Raw genomic sequence first — 16,844 nt, forward strand, 5'->3', positions numbered from 1 at the left:
AAAGATTGATGATAAGATAGATAGTTGCTTGAGAATATGTTGAAAAATCAACTTAATTTGTGTTCCGTATCTGGGGTCTTCCTGCCATGTTCCGGTTTTCATATGTATTCGGCGCTTAACTATGGATGGGGTAATACGCTGTTGGAATTCCTGGCAGTGGCATTTGTATTCGTGCTGAATCTGTTCTATGGCCATGGACAATGGTTGTAGTGGTGGACGACAGTCACGCTGTGAACGTTGTGTGAGATATTTATAGATGCCATGGGTGGTGCAATTCCTTATTCTGGCTTAACAAAATTAAACAAGATCGAACCAGAAATTCCCGAAGACGCAAAGTAACCATGAACGGTGGGGCCAAGTAGGTTGCAATCCATGATTCGAATTCAACTAGTATCACTCTATCCGTATCACACCTACTCATCCTAACTGTTGTTTAGTCGTCATCTATGGTGTGGCCTGAATTAGGAAGGTCATGATGCATGAAGATTGGAAAGAGTTAGTGTAAATTGATTTTGTCGAATGATAAAATCAGGGCTGAGCTTGGACCAGCAGTGTGTATCTCGCAATATAACGCCAATTTCGGTTTGATTAGGTTACTACATGTATGCAGGTCTAACTGCGGCTCAGCCACTCCGTAAATAACCACAGATTTCTCATATGCATCCCTCAGAGGTTGCGCATGACATGACCCTAGACTCCTTGAAAGAAACACTTTTGTGCCTAAAGCCTGGAGGGTATTTTAGGGGCAGCAGCGGCAAGGATAATTCAGGGACACCAAGATAACCTCGATGAAGCGATTTGGCCCCTTACAGGAATGAATGTACCATTTCTGATAGGTTAACTTTGCGATAACCAGCGATGCCAACTCTAGCGTTGTGGGGGCCGGGTGCGGGAACAGGAGATCGGACCCTAATTTTGTTTGCCATGCTTGTCTTCAGCCGCAAACATGATCGCAGTTCTTGTTTCCCACCTGATCTTTATGGCCTTGTGATTTGGGCTCGGAATTCCCTACCACCAATTGGAGGCGAACTGCCTCTACCCTGGTAGGGATACGAGTAGCTCATTTCTTGGCGTTTGGCCCCGAAGGACAGGAATACAAAGGTTTTGATAAAAGGTCATCCTAGAAATACCCAACAACTCTAACGCTGATTTTTTGTCCAAGCCAGAAGTGAGTGATAAATCCAACCAGGCATCCTCACGCTCCGCAGTTCATCTCATCTTTATGTTGACTATATCGCACAAAAGCCCCACCACAGATCCATAGGCACAGGTTGTCACCATGCCCGGTGTTGACAGTAACTGGACATCCCACCGGTATGAGCCTGCTTGGATTTCTGAAGTAGACTCCGAGCCACAAACTGCGACCGCCACTGAATATAAGCGCCATGCAGTGTACTCCCCCAAAGAATGGCTTTGGGAGTTGCTTAGTTCGATTCTGGCCCTGGTCCTCCTCGTTGGAGTTGGCATTATCTTCTGGTATATGGACAACAAGCCTCTCTCTGCCTGGCCCGCTACCATCTCTCTCAACGCGACGGTTTCTCTCCTGATAACTGCATGCTCCACGGCGTTGATGTACGGGGTTAGCGCATTTATTGGGCAGTCTAAATGGCTTCACTTCAAGAACGGGCCTCGCAAGCTCACTGACCTTGAAACCTTTGACGAAGCGAGTCGTGGTGCTTGGGGGTCTATTCTGCTGCTTATTATGCTGCTTACCACTGTCACGTGGAATATAGCTACCATCGGTGCACTAATCACGATCTTGCGGCTTTCTTTCTCGGCATTTGCACAACAGGTGGTTCTCATTGAGCAGCGAGACGTCATATCTTCTGCCGGGATCGCCACATTCGGATATGCGTATAATTACAACCTCACTGCACAGAATCGCCTTTTTAACTCTCGTAGCGGTAAGAATTGACCCCTTGAACAACCGAAATAACAATTGCAGCTAACATGCTTCGGACTAGAGAGCATCCCGCAGGATCCCGGTATACAGTCCGCCATATACCAGGGCATATATGGCATCAACACCACAGAGCCTTTCAACTGCCCCGGGAGATGTCGCTGGACCGAATCGTACGTATCACTTGGATTTAAGGCAGAGTGCAGAAACGTCACCCAGGAGACATTGCAAACGTCCACCTGTGAGGGTGGTGAAAATGAGCTGCATCGATGCAATATGACAACACCAGGCGGAGTTGATGTTGCAACTCGCTTTTACTTTACCGATTTAGCGACAACATACTATATGAATGTATCCTCCACGCTGTATTCCGCCAAAGGTGGATTGCCGGATACATTTCCCGAAATCGCGCGGTTTGCAATCTATAGATCGACCCCGGACGGCAACTTTATAGTGAGCAACATCAACATCACAGAATGCTCTCTCTTTCTCACGGCCTACGAGTACACAGGTGCCCAGGCCAATGGTAGTGATTTCTCTGTGCAGAGGCGGGAAGTCGATCTCGGGCCGAAGAATCCCTGGACGATCACGTCCAACGGGAGCCAAGGCATACTCCAACAGGCGCACACCAACGAGACAACAACTAGCAGTGGTATTCGAGTTCCTGCGCTTGACATAAACTTCCCCAGTCTCATCGCGCTGGTAAACTTCTTGCAGTCCACGACAATGGTTACCGAGTGGGTCGAAGGGAACTTCGCCAATACGAACCTCGGTGTCGCCGCTGCTTTAATTGGTGACGTGGACCTTGGCGCCCGGTTCAACCAAATGGCGACTGCCATGACGAACTATCTACGGTATGGTCCAAATACCCAGTCTGCGCATGGAGAAGAGATTCAAAGCGAGGCATTTGTTTTCATTCGCTGGTGGTACTTCGTTGTTCCCGTTGTGACTGAGGGGTTAGCGATTTTGTTCGCCATCTTGAGTATTTTCAGCAATCGCCGGAGCCACCGTGTCCCCCTGTGGAAGTCTTCGACGCTTGCTGTGCTGGCTTGCAAACATAATGAGCAGCTTGGGATCCTGCAGACTACGGGCAAAGATCTTAATGGAATCCAGGACGAGGCTGAGAAGGCTGATGTAATGCTGCGATAAGATCAAGCTTGTGGTAGTGTAGATGAGTTATGAAAATGCCAATTATGATAGACAAGTCTGGTTAGATAATACAGTGCGTTCGCGGTAACGCTGGACCTGTGACGTGATTCTTAAATTTTGGTACACTACTTACATTTAGACGGCTAACTTGATTCCCAGTACACCTATTTTGGCATAGAAGCACCACCAGGGAAGGGATTGCTACCTCCAATCGAAGCATATGTGCTGTTGATGGAGTAATATCTATGAAATGGCAGAATCTAGACTCCGAAGCGGAACTCCCGCACCTTCTTCTGATAGTAGAAAGATGCCAACAATCCCGTGGCGCCAAGGGCGAGAGGCATAGCAGCCCTAGCCTTTGTCTTGATGATCCTAGGGATTGCAGAGCCCAGAAGGAGGATACTGTTTCCCAGGGCGAGCTCAGTGCCGTAGTCCTTGTTCTCCTTGATCAAATAACCTGGTAACATGGTCAGTTTCAGAGAATTCTGGTACGCGACGGCGGGGGTCTTCATTTACCAGAATAGGCATATGATACGCCGAGTCCAACACCGGCAATCAAGGAAGGCGCTGATCGGGTTCGCAGAAAGCCAACGGTACCTCCAATAGGCACTAGTTTTGGTCAGAAATTTTGAGCGACTTGTCTCGTAGCGCGCGGTACGTACGAAGGGCAGCAAGGGTGAAGGAAGGATGTTCAGCCATGATGATAGTTATGCACTTGAAATATGTAGTCCAAGGGTCTAAAGATTCAAAATTTATAAAGCTTTCCAGTGCCAGCCAGGGGCAGATCCCGGGGGCCCCGGGGCCGAGTTCCGATGAGTCAGCGGGACGCAAGAACTCGGGGTCGGGGATTCGGGAACGCGAGCACTGAATTGTTTAAAGCCGAAGCCATATAACATATCATACGACATTCACTTCATATTCTCAGTGAATATGCTATTTCAATTCTCGAAATGCATGCGGAATTTCTGAAGTTTTATGGGACACAGTAACACGAGAAGCAGAGACTATTCTTACATAGTGCTCACTACATAGAATGATTTTATACAGCCAGTACATATCCTCCCTCACATAATTTAATGATACATACGACCATAGGGTGTGGAAAACAGGGCTTCCCGTCCGCTCAGCCGTACTTAAGCCCATTATTCTGCACAGTCAATACTCAATTTGGCCCTAGCACCTAAGCGGCACTCCAGGGTGAGTACGGGTGATATGGGTGAGAAGTCTTGAGACTAGGGTGAGAGAGGTGAGAACGGGGTGACAATTCTCACCCTTAGGGTGATAAGGGCCAACTCATTCCAAGCCTATGCCGGCCCCAAGAAAAATATATAATACAACCTCTAAGGCTCTTTTCTCACTCTGCCATGATTTTATTTTGAATTTCTTTACCACTCACAATATGTTCTCCGAACAGAATATCCCGAAATCACTCCAGGAGCGTCTCGCACGTGCCATATCACGTGGCTTCACACGTGAATATCAAGACGAATAGGAAAAAGAGGGTAATACTATCTGCCACCCTGAGCTAGCGCCTACTACGCTAGAGAAATACGATTATGCAGTTAGTAACTGGGCCCTATAAGTTTAACCTATATTTCACCGATCTGAGTTCCTAATTATCAGTAGATGGAGGATTTCTCGTAACGAGTCCATAGACCCAGATTTTCCTAACCTACCTGTTCCGACTCCCGAACGTCTGAAACTTTTCGCAGAGTTTTATATCAAATCTTGTAAAAAGCTTCCGTCTCAAAGATCGGCTTATGGTCACTTCACTAGCTTTACGTCAAAGTGGGAGCGTGAAACTTCTCGATCCCTTTCTAAGGAAGTTAAGGACGACGTTCTTAATATAAGGGATAGCAACTATCCTTTTATAGAGCTTGCTGCTAATAAGAAAAACAAAACTTCATTAGAACCGAACTAATAGTGAGATATAAGCTCCCTATAAAGCCTAGAGAGCGCTTCCTAGTCAACGGAAAGGACATAGATTACCTACTTCGATACCTCTTTGTAGATGACTATCACGATTATGTATATGAAAGAGCACGCATGTAGACTGGAAGTTCTCTTTCTTTATTTGCTGGCTCGGGTGTAAGAGCAGGGGCTATCGTCGAATCAAGTGCTTATCGTAAGTCAAACGAATGCTTATATTATAGGGTTTGTGTCTTGATGATTATTATCTTTGATTATATTAAAACTGACTTATGATTATTAGCACCTTTTATTTCATCTCAAATAGAGCAAGGCAAAGGGGCATCTAATACGTTGGGTAACAATTGATCCCGAATTCATAAAAGGCTGGCGTTATCGCGACGATACTACCCTATGAGTATACGAGTTAAAATTATTCTATTTGGAACTGGCTAATATAAAGAATCAGGCCAAAGAATTGGTTTAGGGAGTATCTAGTTCTTGGAATGAGTTTTGTCTTCTAGGTAATCGTTTATAGGGTGGCGGATGGTACCTTTAAAGGGCTTGCTACTGTGACAGAGGTTCTTACCGTAAAGCCACCGAAGGGAAGAGAGTTATAGACTCTAGAATAGAACGAAACCGTAAATAGGCCTCGCCCTTACCCGTGGGTAGACGGGTTTTACCCGACCCATACCCATTTCTTGGCGGGTTTTGGGTTCAAAGTTCGGACCCAGGGTCGGGTACGGGTTTTGATATTAGACCCGTACCCAACCCGCGGGTTACCCACGGGTTGATAAACAATGCAAATATAGATAATCTTGTGATATACATAAATTATGCATTTCTGTGCTGTATTTATATGTATTTGGCTTACAAGCGGTATACTTTTGAAGGAACTAGATTGAGTATAAACAGCTTCAATTGTATAACTAACTAATAAACTATAAACTGATCATCATGATGCCGTGGGCGCTTTCTAGATCTTCCAGAGACACGCTGTTGAGTCTCGGGTAGAGGAACCTCTTCCTCGTTATCATCATTATATCCTTCAATATCCGGTTCAGATATAACACTTTTTCTCCTCTTTCTAAGAACACGTTCTGAGAGACCTTGCGTTACTGATTCAGCTTGAACAAAGAGTACAACCTCTTGCGTACCATCGCTATTATCCTCCTCATTATCACTAATCGGCTCCACGGTATCTTCAAGTTATTAGTTATCTTTCTCTTCATTCTCCACTTCTGTTTCCCCCTTAGAAAGATACTCTTTCCGAAAAGCAATTGTATCTTCCTCGATCTGAAATTCTGTTGTATAACGATACAACATAAGCTCCTGAATTGTTGTAGCACTCAGTGAACCTCGTCGATAGTAACAAACATCCCGAGCAGTATTAAATAGCCGCTTAACACCCGCGCCAGTGGCAGGGATCGAGAGAACATCACGCGCGAGCTTTGTAAGTGTGGGGAATGTAGCCTGGTTTTCCTTCTAGAATGTGCGTATTGCTATAGCAGGAGTAGTTGCTAATATATATTTAGTAGCGAAATTTAGTAATTTGCAGAGAGAGCATACTTACTACTATCAAGATAACTTGCGAGCTCGTCCTGTTGAAAAGCTGGAGGTACCGGAAGGCCAATCATATGATCAAGATCTAGGCTTAAACTAAGCGTAGAAGGCTCTTGACTGCTACCGGTCTATTCCTCCGATCGACGTTACTTATACGGTTCAAAGTAGTCCATAAAGCTTTGCCGATATCTAGTAACCAACTCGGGGCCGCCGCCCCAGTCTTTACTCCGGAAGAACCGGAGTTTATACTGTGGAGCAAGCATTGTACCAATAGCGAAAAGATCACCATGGACATCCTCTGTCTTGCTGTAGTACTGTCTCAGCTTTTCTTCGGCCGCATGAAGAGCGGTAAGCATGAGCTTCTTCTAGGCTACGTTCTTCCTTGTAAGCTATTTAATCGACTTCTCAAGATGATCAAAAAGCTTATTGTAGATAGCAAAGATAAGATGGACAGTGACATCCTTTGTCTTTGATAGTGCAGTCGTGAACCGGAAGAATGGCTGTGTGATCAAGAGTAGATAATCAATCTGGCGCCATTGCTCTTGATCAAGCTAGAGGTAAGGATGGCCATACTTCGAACAAAACTCATCTAAGGTAGATTGCAGTCGTTTAGCACGGCGAAGTATTAAGAACGTCGAATTCCATCGCGTACGGACGTCCTATATTAGAACAAGGGCTTTAGAGCTTGTCTGAAGACTACAGAAAGCTTCACGGCGCTGTGGACTCGCGTTAATAAAAACGGCTAAGCTTCGAAGCTAAAACCAGGTTAGAATTAGATCTTCTATAACTCTTAGAGGAGCAAACCTTATTAAGAGTGTCAATGATCTCCCGCTTCTAATGCCTAGAACGAACTGATTGCTCCTAGCAGTCAGTCCATTCGACTTGAGTAGTGTTGTTCTTTGGCTCTGCCTTTATCTGACCGAGAAGTTGCTTCAAACTTAGTTGGATAACATGGGCCATGCATAGAACTCGAACAATTGCTGTGTTATCGCTAAGGTTAAGGGACTGGACCGTTTCTTGGATGCTTGCTACCAAGGTGTTGTTATTTGATATATTATCGGTAGTGATTGTAAGCACTCGATCGGTTAAATTATACTTCTGTAGAAGCTATAATAGAATAGCACTAAAGTTGACACCAGAGTGTGTTCCACTAAGTGGCTCAAACCCAAGAAGTAGCTCACGGTAGTTCCAGTCCGTATCGATAAAATATCCAGTAACTGCCATAAATGCCTACTAGAAAGGAGATATCTAATAGTCAAGGGCAATTGAAATCTTTCCATCTTGAGGTAAGCTTTCTAGTATACTCTAATAGCGTTCGATCACTGTGGTGCGTAGTCGGCTCCGTGCTACCTTTATAGATAGAATATTAAGCTTCTTTGGGGCTTTTTGGGCTATAGTAATAATATCCTGGAATCCTGGGTGCTCTAAGAGCTGGAAAGGTACTCTTGATTCAGTGATAAATCGAAGAAGACATTGTTCCCATTTTTCTTGGCTGAATAGGGTCTCGGTAGAAAGGGATGGCGCCTATAGAAGTAGTTAAAATCAGCGTATTTCTTAATAAGGAACAAGTAGGCTATTATACCGCTTGGATAAATTGCCTCAAATCTTGGCTTCTTGGCTTTTTGCTATAGCTTGCAGCATGTTTCTTTATCGTTGAAGTTCCATCCCTAAGCCCTGAATGGTTGAGAAGAGCTCTGTAATACTTACACATCACTTTTGGTTCCCTATTAGTAGCCTTAGACACTTGATTAAAGTGATTCCAAATATCAGAAGAGTGTCGTGAATCCCAACGCAAGCGCTTTCTTCTTCCAAAGTCTGTTTGTAGCCACTATTGTACAAATTCAATTGTCATTACTTTAGAGTATACCACATATAGATTGATACGGTCGGGTCGAATAGTCTCGAGGCTAGATAGAACAGGAGGTGAAAATAATCCTGGTTAAATAGAATCGGAATCGATGACTGAGCTTGCGACGTATAGAAATGTTCGTTGGCTCACAGATAGATCAGGGGTGAGATCGTCTGATGGGAGAAGTTAAAGGTTATTTGGCAGTGGTAGGTCTAAATCATATGAAGATGATCCGTAAGTATTAGTGAATTGAGACATCTAGTAAGATACCAATAGACGAGCACTTAGGTAAGGATTGTGAGAACTTTGGAAGACTTACAAAAAAAATCCTAGTGTGTGGACATTGATTCTAGGGCCTCGCGAAACCCTGCTCTTCTAGATGAAAAAGATGATAGATCAATAAAGGCCCACATAGGTAGAAAAAAGCTATACTGATTGGCTTACGGCTTATATGAATAATGGGTAACCCGTGGGTTACCCGCTAAGAACCCGTAAATCTATGGGTAACCTATGGGTAACCCGCTGGAAGCCTTGTAGCGATTAGTTGACTAAGTCCATGGTTGGGTAGAGGTCCTAAGTTAAGACGTAGCAAAGGTAAAAGAGCACTTGGTTAGATTACTTATAGATAAATGAATGTATAGCGACCATTCTGAGACCAAACGATTATGTTTAGTTCTAAAAATTGTGATTTTACAATTCATATTGTCTATGTAGAAAATGTTCTAACTATACTTCATGTTTATATATATATTTCCGCACTCCTAAGAACCGTTTCAACTAACTTTGATTTTTACAACCACGATAATGTCATGAAGTCCTTAAAATCAAAATGCAATCTGTTACCATCATTTATTGATTTGAAAACAAGGCAATTTCTCAATATTACGTAGGAGAAAAGACATTCATGACCAAAAGTTAAAGAGGTGACCGGAATACATGTAAATAACAGTATTTTATTATGGTTAATCAGCAGTTTTATACATTTTCGCATGAACTAATTGGGAGATTTATGCTATAATGGGTTCTTGGCGGGTACCCATGGGTACCCGCCAAGAACCCACGGGTTTTACGGGTATGGGTTTTGGGTCTTGGGTATAAACCCAACCCGTGGGTATGGGTCCTGAAGTTGGACCCAAACCCGACCCAAAGCGAGGTCTAACCGTAAAGGACCTCCTATTCTTTAGAATGGTCGACTCTAAAGGACCCAAATCAACGAAGGTATTGACCTTCTCCTTATTACGACACAACTTCACTAGCTTAGCCCAGCGCGATAGGTTCAAAGACCAGTTACGTGTACATAGAATTCGAGGAGGCGTTGTAAATAAGATCGACTATAAGTATATTTGTGCCGTTAAACCTCAATATTACTAAGGAATTTTAGCTAAGGCTTCTCAGGCTACTCGTGGTTAGGCTCTTGATCACTAGAATCATAATACCTTTATAAAATATCAGTCTTCTGTTAAGGCGTTAGATATATAGGCCTTATTCTATGATTTAGAGCCTGACTACGAATGCCGCGATATAGAATAAAGTATGTCTTATTACCGAGATTCGAACGTGCCACTCTAACTTAATGTAGCTACGATCGTATAATTTATAACTGACGATGAAATTGTTAAGATAAATCAGAGAATTGCTTATATAACCTAGGAGATTGCTGGAAAATTGGAAGAAAATAGGGACCTCGTATTTGAACGGGATCGTCTTTATACTAAGAAAGTAAAAAGATTGCTAGCCTGGAAGAAGGATTTTATTAAAAACTGGTGGGATACTTCATACGCTGAGTATATATCTGGGAACGACTTCTCCGAACGCGACTTAATACCTCTTTTTGACGTCTATAAGAAATATCTACTAGAGCGCTCCCGTCTTAGCGAGAATCTATTAAAGAAGGGATCTCTAGATAGTGAACTTAGTCGATAGTGCCTAGAAGATATGGTCACTATTTGTACGTTAGGAGAACGTACCGTTTACTATCCTGGTATGGCCCCTGAGGAAGGCTACTGTCTAATATATAAGAAGTCTATACTAAAGTGAGTATACCTGAAGAGTATTATAGATTAAAAAGGTTGATAAAAAGTCAGTATTCCACTACTAGGGAGAGCTAAGTATATCCTACAGTGTCGAAGAAAATCCTTAAATAGTGTACAGTACTAGCAGCGTTATAAGAACGAAAAGCGCGCCTATCGACGCGTACCGTGTAACTTTGTTCAATTTTACTATCTTTACGCTGAAATCTTCCTTGACGAGGACTCCTAGAAGAATTATTATAAATACTATCTCGATAGCCTTAAGCCTCGATGTGGTCTCCTGACCTTCCGTTCTACACTTGTGGCCCTAGGTTTCTGTCTATTCTGCCTAGGCGATAAGAGCAAGAAACCCGACGAGAGATTTTAATAATGGGTTATAAAATTAACTCTTTTGAATCATATTGACGAACACTTGGGGTTAGCGGACTCTTTAACTGTAGTCTTCTGCCCTTATCTATGCTGCGAAGAAAGGAAGTATATTGACAACTTATATCTCCGGTGGCACTTCTTTGATGTATATTTAATCGAAGAGCCCCGCTCTAATTGTGTTAAACGAAAAAGGAAGTGGTAGCTTTAGTCAGAGTCTACGGGAGCTACTTTCGAGAACTTGAGTGATAGATAATTACCGAGCCTAGAGGATCATTTTCCCCCTACTCTGTTAACTACTTTTGAAGATCTATATATAAGCTCTATAGATGATCTCTCTATGGACTTAAGCGATAAAATATTGCTAGGCCTAGAGGATTATTTTCCTACTATACTGCCAACTAGTTTTGAAGAGTCGGATATAAGCTCTATAGATGATCTCTTTATGGATTTTATATACTTTGGTGATAACTCTCACTGACTAGGTGAGATCGTATTGTTGATACCGACTATTGTAAGAAACGGAGTTGCTTAATATCAGACTCTTCGTCATCCCTAGATACTCTTACACGATTATATAGTGCTAGATTGACTATATATTGGTTAGTCAGAGACTTAAATATTAAAAACTTATCTTTCTTCACGTGATATACTTTCCTTAGTAAGCCCTATATCTATGGTTAAGAATGGGCGTGATTATACTTTGGCTTCCTTGATGTAAGAAATAATAATTACGGTGTAGAGTATCCCCGACTTAAATGGAGATATAATTCTTTATTATAGCTTTAATATCTGAAAGCTAACTAACGCTAAAATGATAGCGGAAAATCTTACGACTATAAGGCTCTGTATCTAGGCCGAGATGCCCTTAGAAGAAAACCACAGCACCTAATATTAAGGTTATTAGCACTTTAGATATATATCCCCTTAATATGACTCTCTATGTATGTTTATAGCTCACCGGCACACTATACAGCGATTCTGGTCAGGCTTTTGGTGCTTTTTTAAATGCTTGGTATCTTTTAGATAAAAGAGGGCTAAGTGCCAAAGCTGGCTAGCAGTTTTCGAGTAATGATTTGCCTAGGCTATTAAAAATAACTATACCGATGGTCTATACCAATTACGTATATATAAATTTATGAGCTGGGTTTTATAAAATAAGCTCACTAGGTCCGAATATATGTATTATTTATAGAGCAGCAAAATATAAGGTGGTCTCTTTTGTATTCGCGCTAGTGGTATGGAAAACCCCGTAGGAAAAAACTATACCTAAAGAGATATAAATGCTATCGGACTTTTATCTGTTACTATAGAAAAGAAAGAGGGAGTAATCATTCAATCTAAGAGCGGAAGATATGAATAATAGTTAGATGGCTGAGCCTATTTGTTTAGTCCCTAATGATTCTTTTATTCGGACGTAGTGTAGCTAGAGATCTGAATCTGACTTGTGGGTGATGGAGAAGATGTCGATTTCGGTGATCTTGATGATTCCGATGCCGATAGTGACGATTAGACTGCGCCAAAACCCGAGAATGGGTAAGAGAAATCGACCCGCAACCCGAACCCGCAAACCCGATGGGTAGACTCGACCAACCCGCAACCCGCCCCGCAACCCGCGCGGGTTACCCGCGCGGGTTCCCGCAAAAACCCGCGGCTATATAATTTTCCCAATCAAGCCATGGCGAAGTGTATAAAAATGCTGATTCATACTAATAAAATACAGTAATCTATGGCAGTTTTGTTTATACGTCTAAGGCACTCTGTTACCAGCCAATTCTTCAAAGTAAAGAGTGCATTTAAACGAAAATACTAAGTACAAAGAAGGAAAAGAAGAAGAAGAGAGGAAACGTGTGCGACAGGACCTTTGTAGATCCTCGTCCTGTCTCTTCGTACAAACATGTCAAACATCTACAAGTCGGAAACATCTGGCAGAAAACTCTAAAGTCAGGGCGGCTAGTTACGGCAGAAAGTACGGTCCAGTCCCGATCGTCACACACTCTTCGACTACCGCTATTTCTGACCGCGGTTAGAAATTATCTATATATTGAAAGCTCCCTTAAGACTACTACAGTACTACTATTTCTGACCGCGGTCAGAAATTACGTCTTTATTAGAGTTATTATAGTGTAAGCTAGAAACTATAGGTAGAGTTAGAAAAATATATTTTGTAGATATATATTTTGACAGGGTGTTGTAGTTTTCGTGATTTTCTTAGTTCTTGCGGGTTTTTACGCGGGTTATGCGGGTTTTCGCGGGTTATTTCGCGGGTTATTCGGGTTATACTGCGGGGTTTGCGGGTTATTATAGGTATTATCGCGGGTTTCTGCGGTTTTATATAGGTTTATACGGGCTCTACCTACTAAAGCTGAATCAGATAAGCCAATTATTATCGTGTAGAGGTTTAGTACTACGATCTATCAACCCGCATTCAAACGCGATATAGTACCCTAGGATGGATTGCTAGGGTCTTTAAGATTCTTCCTATACGTGAGGTCCTTCTACTAAAATCTTTAACTCTACCCTTCCCCGATACGATATCTCAAAGCCAATATTCTAACGGGTTTTCATCATCTCTATATGATAGTGATATCAACCTCACCTACCTTACGCCTAAGAACGAGCAGCTCGCTACTATTTCCGAACCCTCTACTAGCCAGCTTATAATCAATTCATTTGACCCTGAGTTTCTACGCCTACCAATTCCACTCTTAGTCCCTAAAGGTCTTATACGCGTGGGCCCGGACCGCAGAAAGGCATTCGTTCTTTATAACGAAATAGTTGATAAAGAATTTATAGATTGGTGGATTAGAACACAATATAGGGGTCCTAGTAATACTAAGATCAGATAGGACTCGAAGTATCAGTCAAAATCTTAGGATGAATTCGATCAGGTCGTATATAGCTCCGATAGCGTACCTAAGGTAATATATAAGCGATATGGAGTAATCTTGGAGCATCCTCAATCCCTATTATTAAGGACAACAGCACGCTAAGGCACCTCTACGATAGGAAAGCACCTCAAAGGTACTGGCTATACTAAGGCAGCTCGACACCGTACTCAGAAGTCGGGGATTACTCGGTTTATAAAGGCCACTATATACTTATACCTTTTATATTTAGTACTTTACTATTACTAATATATCTACCTTCTAGAACCAGGATTCCTTAATACGGATGACGTTTAACTAGATAGCCTAGGAGGACCAGCTACTACGATTTCTTACGGTCGCTCGCCTCCTATTCCGGTTAATTAAACACCCTAAATTTCATACATTAGTCGCACTTGTATAAGCAGCGGATTCCCTACCTAAAATTCCCTCCGCGAAAACAATCAGACACCGTCTTCAAAGCACTGTATAAGAGCGCCAGTAGAGTATCCTACGGAGGCTACCTCCTAGTACAAAACTATCCGTTGCACTTGATTGCTAGACCTTACCGTTCGTATAGGCCTTTATGGCAGTTACTGGCTATTTTATTAATAAGGACTGGCAGTACCGTAAGATCCTTCTTAGATTCGAACCTCTCTACGGAACCCACTCTGGTATAAACCTTAGTGTTGTACTTACAGATATTCTTAAGAGGTATAATATCAAATATAAGGTACTTACGATCACAACCGACAATGCTTCGAATAATAAAATATTGGTCGAAAGTCTCTAGTAAGCAATACTAGAAGATACCACTATTGTTAGAGTTCTATGTATTACCTATATCCTCTAGCTAAGTCTCAATAAGCTACTTGGATATATAAAGGCGAGCCTAGTGAATAAGTTAACAGAGACTCGGTAGATAGAATAGCGGTCTCAGTCCGCCCGAACGAACGCGAGGCAGTATAAGCGAGAAATTGTCAATACTTTAAGTAAGGTCAGTTATATCTAATTTTATGATATTATCACCGTTTCTTATACCTTACTAATTATTTTACTAGGTTCGAAACCTCGCTATATACGTAAATGTAAGCCCCTAGCGACGGGATATATTTTACGCCCTTTAGACTGAATCAGCTAAACTCGCGCTAATATAAGATGTCAAAACGCGATAGAACTCTACTTTTCTTATACTCCGGCGTATAAAGCGGCTTCGCCCTTATTTTACGCCGTTTTATGATGAGTATAAGCGATCGGACCTTACGTTAGATAACGATGAATGGCGATAGATCGAGTACCTTCTTTGGATCACCTAGCCTTTCTTTGAATTCACCTTTAAACTATTAAAGATAAAGGATGCCACTACCTATCATATATTTAAGATCTATAATAAGCTCTTCGAGTACCTTGAGCAATCTGTTATATAGCTCCGACGTAAAAGGGTCCCTTGGAAAATAAATATGCTATAGGCTCTTAAGGCTGCATAGCAGAAACTTAAGGACTATTACGCCGAAACAGATGATATCTAAGGTGATCTTTATATAATTGGAACTATACTTACTCCTACTAACAAGCTTCGGTTCTTTCAAACCGATAAATAGGAAGAGTAATAGGCTTAGAGGTATCGACGAAGCTTTTAAGACTACCTTATACTATATAAGGTACGTCTTAGAAGTATATAGACGTCTCTACTGTACTAGTCTTCGAAAAGGTCAGGGTCTCGCCTCGATATGATACTCGGAAGTCAGCAACCTGATAACCTATCGCGTGATAAGCTCTTACAGTATCTTAAAAGTGGTATATATAAAGTACGACTACTAGTATTATAAAATATAGTACTAATGTATAATAGATACTATCAATATATCCCCCCTTTTATTCTAGAAGGATAGCCAACATCGATTCCTAGCTTTTATAAGCCTAGCCCGAGATGTGCTTTCGATTCTAGTAACCGGCGCGGGTGTCGAAAGGCTGTTTAACTCTACTCGGGATATTTATCACTACCGCCGATGTTAGCATACTAGTATATTATTATGTAAGATATATACTATGGTGTGAAGAAGAGTTATATATATTTTACCGGCACTATCTAAATGATCCCTAGACGGATGATATATGGTAAACTATATTGTGACTCACTCAATATCGCCATAAGTATTGAAGTCATCTATATTGTCACAAGACAATATAGCATCATTTGGAGGCAAAACCTCTCTTATAATTGCCTCCCAACTAGCTATATAAGGAATCAACATTTCCTACTAGCTGGTATGTTAATTAAGAACAATATGAACAATCAACTTGCCTTTTGCTTACTACTATTGCCTATTCAGCTAAGTATAACCTCTCTCTTATACCTTATATAAACCTATTATATAAGATATAAGGCTTACCTAATATTACTTCCCCATATAATATTATAACCTACTGTTAGGCTATAATATATTATCTGCGTGAGTGCTAACAGGTTATGAGCCCGGTCTGTCACCTATTTCCTAAATAGGAAATATTGAGGTAACGCCGAATTATTTCCGAGTTATTTCCGAACAAACATCAACGCCGAGATATCTCCAAGTTATCTCCAAACGATCTCCGAACGATCTTCGATATACTATATTTAGTATACTTATATACTATATATAGTACCACTTCTATATACTATATATAGTATACCTTACTATATATAGTAAAAGATTATATATATATATACTCTTATATATATATAGTTTATCTTTCTCCGATATTATCTATATATCTTACTATGACCTCCCTAGATAAGATATATCTCCCTAAGCTTAGGGGCTCGGAGAACTATATTATATGGTCAATTAGGGTTAAAGCTGCCCTAATAAAAGAAGACCTATATATGCCTATTGAAGCTTCTTCAACTGGCGTAAAGAATAATAAAGCAATCTCGCTTTTAAAGCTTTATTGTGACGATGGCCCCCTCCTATATCTAAAAGATATAGAGAGTGCTCAAGAGGCCTGGCTTCGTTTAGAAGCCCTATATAATCCTAAAGGATTTACTACTGAATATTTAACCCTAAAAGATTTCTTTAATACTATATTGAATGATTTTCATTCAATGGAAGAATATCTTAATAAGGTTAAATCATTAGTAGATGATCTAAAAGGAAAAGGTATTGAATTACCTAATCAGGTAATTATTGCCTGGGTTCTTAATAGTCTAAATGATGACTATGATGGGTTTA

General features: G+C 41.4%; 4 protein-coding genes across 4 annotated transcripts; 3 read left to right on the plus strand and 1 right to left on the minus strand.

Annotated features, from left to right (window-relative positions):
- Positions 1-1,279: 1,279 nt before the first annotated feature.
- N7455_008745 (DUF3176 domain-containing protein) lies at positions 1,280-3,049 on the plus strand (the record flags this gene model as incomplete). Its single annotated transcript, XM_040957924.2, has 2 exons — positions 1,280-1,904; positions 1,965-3,049. 2 exons carry the CDS (start codon positions 1,280-1,282, stop codon positions 3,047-3,049), a joined length of 1,710 nt encoding a protein of 569 aa, XP_040811654.2.
- A 60-nt stretch (positions 3,050-3,109) lies between these two features.
- Positions 3,110-3,792, minus strand: N7455_008746 (TMEM14 family protein). Its single transcript, XM_040957948.2, has 3 exons — positions 3,712-3,792; positions 3,566-3,658; positions 3,110-3,506 (listed from the first exon to the last, which is right to left on the minus strand). The coding sequence occupies exons 1-3, from the start codon at positions 3,746-3,748 to the stop codon at positions 3,310-3,312; spliced, it is 327 nt and encodes a 108-aa protein (XP_040811694.1). The 5' UTR covers positions 3,749-3,792; the 3' UTR covers positions 3,110-3,309.
- A 656-nt stretch (positions 3,793-4,448) lies between these two features.
- Positions 4,449-9,740, plus strand: N7455_008747 (uncharacterized protein; the record flags this gene model as incomplete). Its single annotated transcript, XM_065605961.1, has 6 exons — positions 4,449-4,521; positions 4,549-4,610; positions 4,659-4,886; positions 4,997-5,077; positions 5,482-5,570; positions 9,554-9,740. 6 exons carry the CDS (start codon positions 4,449-4,451, stop codon positions 9,738-9,740), a joined length of 720 nt encoding a protein of 239 aa, XP_065460910.1.
- Positions 9,741-9,902: 162 nt separating this feature from the next.
- N7455_008748 (uncharacterized protein) lies at positions 9,903-10,292 on the plus strand (the record flags this gene model as incomplete). Its single annotated transcript, XM_065605962.1, has 2 exons — positions 9,903-9,926; positions 10,020-10,292. The coding sequence occupies 2 exons, from the start codon at positions 9,903-9,905 to the stop codon at positions 10,290-10,292; spliced, it is 297 nt and encodes a 98-aa protein (XP_065460911.1).
- Between the last annotated feature and the right edge of the window lie 6,552 nt (positions 10,293-16,844).

The sequence above is a fragment of the Penicillium solitum genome (assembly GCF_028829755.1).
Source record: "Penicillium solitum strain IBT 25940 chromosome Unknown utg000005l_segment0_segment0, whole genome shotgun sequence".
Classification (NCBI taxonomy): domain Eukaryota; kingdom Fungi; phylum Ascomycota; class Eurotiomycetes; order Eurotiales; family Aspergillaceae; genus Penicillium; species Penicillium solitum.

What these genes read in the sequence shown, in the direction of transcription:
- N7455_008746 (XM_040957948.2), bottom strand. Translation starts at nt 3,748, where the DNA reads ATGGCTGAACATCCTTCCTTCACCCTTGCTGCCCTTC. An exon ending in CTTCACCCTTGCTGCCCTTC is followed by an intron (nt 3,659 to 3,711) that starts GTACGTACCGCG and finishes GACCAAAACTAG; the next exon opens with TGCCTATTGGAGGTACCGTT. An exon ending in CGTATCATATGCCTATTCTG is followed by an intron (nt 3,507 to 3,565) that starts GTAAATGAAGAC and finishes CCATGTTACCAG; the next exon opens with GTTATTTGATCAAGGAGAAC.